Here is a 2277-nt window from a genome sequence, read left to right on the forward strand (position 1 = left end):
TCCCACCCCAATGGGGCCATCTCCCACCATCCGAAGTCAGCTCCTCCCCTGGGGAATGACTGTGGAAGGGCTCCTGACCCCAGCACCACAGCTCCCCCACCACCCTCCCGTTGCCCAGCACCCACTGCCGCTGCCCCAGCCCAAAACAGACACCCGAAAACCTGGTGGTGCAGGTTCCAATTCAATGTGTGCATGGACAGAGATTGCTGGAAGCAGAGACCGTACCTGTGCTACCAAGCCCTGCCTTGCAGAGACAACCAAAGTGGCCACCTCAGCTCTGCCGCCTCGAAATGCTGTGGTGCTGCTGCCCTTACGCTGGGAAACACCCAGTTGCACCCTATGGGTGTCACTGGTTGCAGGTGAAACACGTCGTGCACTGTCACACTGCTCGGGCACTGCAAAGGGCATCGCTGGCAGCAGGTGATGGTCAAGGAGCTCCCACGTCCATGGGGAGCTGAGGAGAGGCTCAGGTTGGGTTTCCCTGCAGGTCTCAGGGCCAACAAGGGGGTTTCCAAGCAGTTCACCATGAGAGTGGCAGGGTTCTGGAGGACGTGACCTCTAACTAAAGCAAAGAAGAGGTGAGGAGGGAAACTGAGGCACGGAGCTGCCCCGAAGGGAGCAGCAGAGCACCCCAGGCTTGAGCTGCGGGAAGCAGGCACACGTGGAGGGGACTGGGTGGGTGCTGCTGTAACAGGCACTGGTTGTGATGGTTCCCTTGAGCAACTGCATCGTTCTGCATCCAGCCCGGCTGGGGCCTTCGTCCAGGAGCGGGGGGTGAGGAGGCGAGGAGCCATGTCAACCGCAGAGCAGCCTTAAGCCAGAGGGAGGAGGAGGAGGAGGAGCTGGAGTGCCAGGGCCACCAGCACGCTGGTGGTGGGACAGGATGAGGCACTGGAGGACTCACCTGGGGACAGAGCCAGTGCATGGGGAGGTCCATGAGCTGCCCAGCCCCAGCAGGGGACCCCCAAACCCCTCCTCATACAGGCTCCCCTCTCCTCATACAGGCTCCTGCCACCCACCAGAGCCATGGGACCCCCCCAGCCTGGTGAGGACCCGCTGTCCTCAGGAGCCCCTGCAAAGCCAAGGCCACCTTGCAGCCCATCCACGCAGGTTCTGCCCGCTCTGCGGTACCTGTCCAGGAGCAGGGGTGCCTGTAGAGCAGCGAGGCATTGTTGGAGGAGACAGGGTTGCTGACCCTGCAGGTGAAGGTGTCTGACGAGGGATTGAGGGCCACGTGCAGCTCAGAAGCGCTCATATGGCTCCACTGGAACTTGGAGTGGGAGATCCACTCGTAGGTCACCCCTTCGAGCCCCACCGAGCACTCCAGGGTTGCTTCACACTGCTCTGGGTCACTTCTGACCATTTTGGCCTTCACCGAGGGCTTTGGGACCAGCTCTGCAAGAGGCACCAGGATGTCACAGCCTCCCCCTTGTCCCCTCATGGGATGCTGGGACAACCCTCCCACGTTCCCAGCTCACCATACACGGTCAGGAGGATGTTCTCGATGAGCCCCTTGCCCATCTCATCCTCCAGGTACAGCTGGTACATGCTGCTGTCGTTCTTCTGCAGGCAGCTGATCTTCAGGGTGTTGTTGGGGAAGAGCTCCAGGCGCCCCTGGTAGCTGTTGTTGCGGTACCAGACCTTCCCGCTGCTGTCCCGCACGGCGAGGTTCAAGGTCTCATTGCGCCTCCAGTGAACTTCATGGTAGGGGACGGTGCTTTGCAGGCTCGGACTGAGATATGCTACCCCCTGCACGACTCCGACCACCTCCGATGGTGGTGTTTGTTGTGGCGTGGATGCTGAAAAAGAGGAGACCAGAGCTGCTTGGCCAGCTTGGACAAGGGGTGCTGGGTTCGAGCTTAAATAGGGGAAGTTTAGGCTGGATATAAGGAAGAAGCTCTTCCCTGTGAGGGTGCTGAGGCGCTGGCACAGGGTGCCCAGAGAAGTGGGGAATGCCCCATCGCTGGCAGTGTTCAAGGCCAGGTTGGGCAGAGCTTTGGGTGACATGGAATAGTGTGAAGCATCCTGGTTTCAGGCTTTCCTCTTCCGCAGACTGAGCATGTGGCCCCAGTGAAGTTGGGTTTTCCCTTTGCTTTAATTTTGCCCCCGACTCCCAGCTCACCCAGAGCAGCTCCTCAGCCCAGCCCCTGGCAGCGATGCCGGGGATCCCATGGGAAGGGAGCTGCTGGGTCACTGTCGTGGTTTAAGCCCAGGTGGTAACTCGGAACCGCGCAGCCGCTCGCTCGCTCCCCCGCTTCTTCCTTCCCCTGCTCCCAG

At 60.8% G+C, this 2277-nt stretch overlaps 1 protein-coding gene across 1 annotated transcript; it reads right to left on the reverse strand.

Moving 5' to 3' along the window:
• Nucleotides 1-812: 812 nt before the first annotated feature.
• LOC104407232 (CD48 antigen-like) lies at nucleotides 813-1799 on the reverse strand (the record flags this gene model as incomplete). Its single annotated transcript, XM_010016457.1, has 3 exons — nucleotides 813-904; nucleotides 1132-1395; nucleotides 1479-1799. Coding segments are annotated over 3 exons (677 nt in total), but the record flags the coding sequence as incomplete, so codon positions are not given.
• Between the last annotated feature and the right edge of the window lie 478 nt (nucleotides 1800-2277).

This window comes from Nestor notabilis, unplaced genomic scaffold (assembly GCF_000696875.1).
Source record: "Nestor notabilis isolate BGI_N333 unplaced genomic scaffold, ASM69687v1 scaffold19730, whole genome shotgun sequence".
NCBI classification, from domain to species: domain Eukaryota; kingdom Metazoa; phylum Chordata; class Aves; order Psittaciformes; family Psittacidae; genus Nestor; species Nestor notabilis.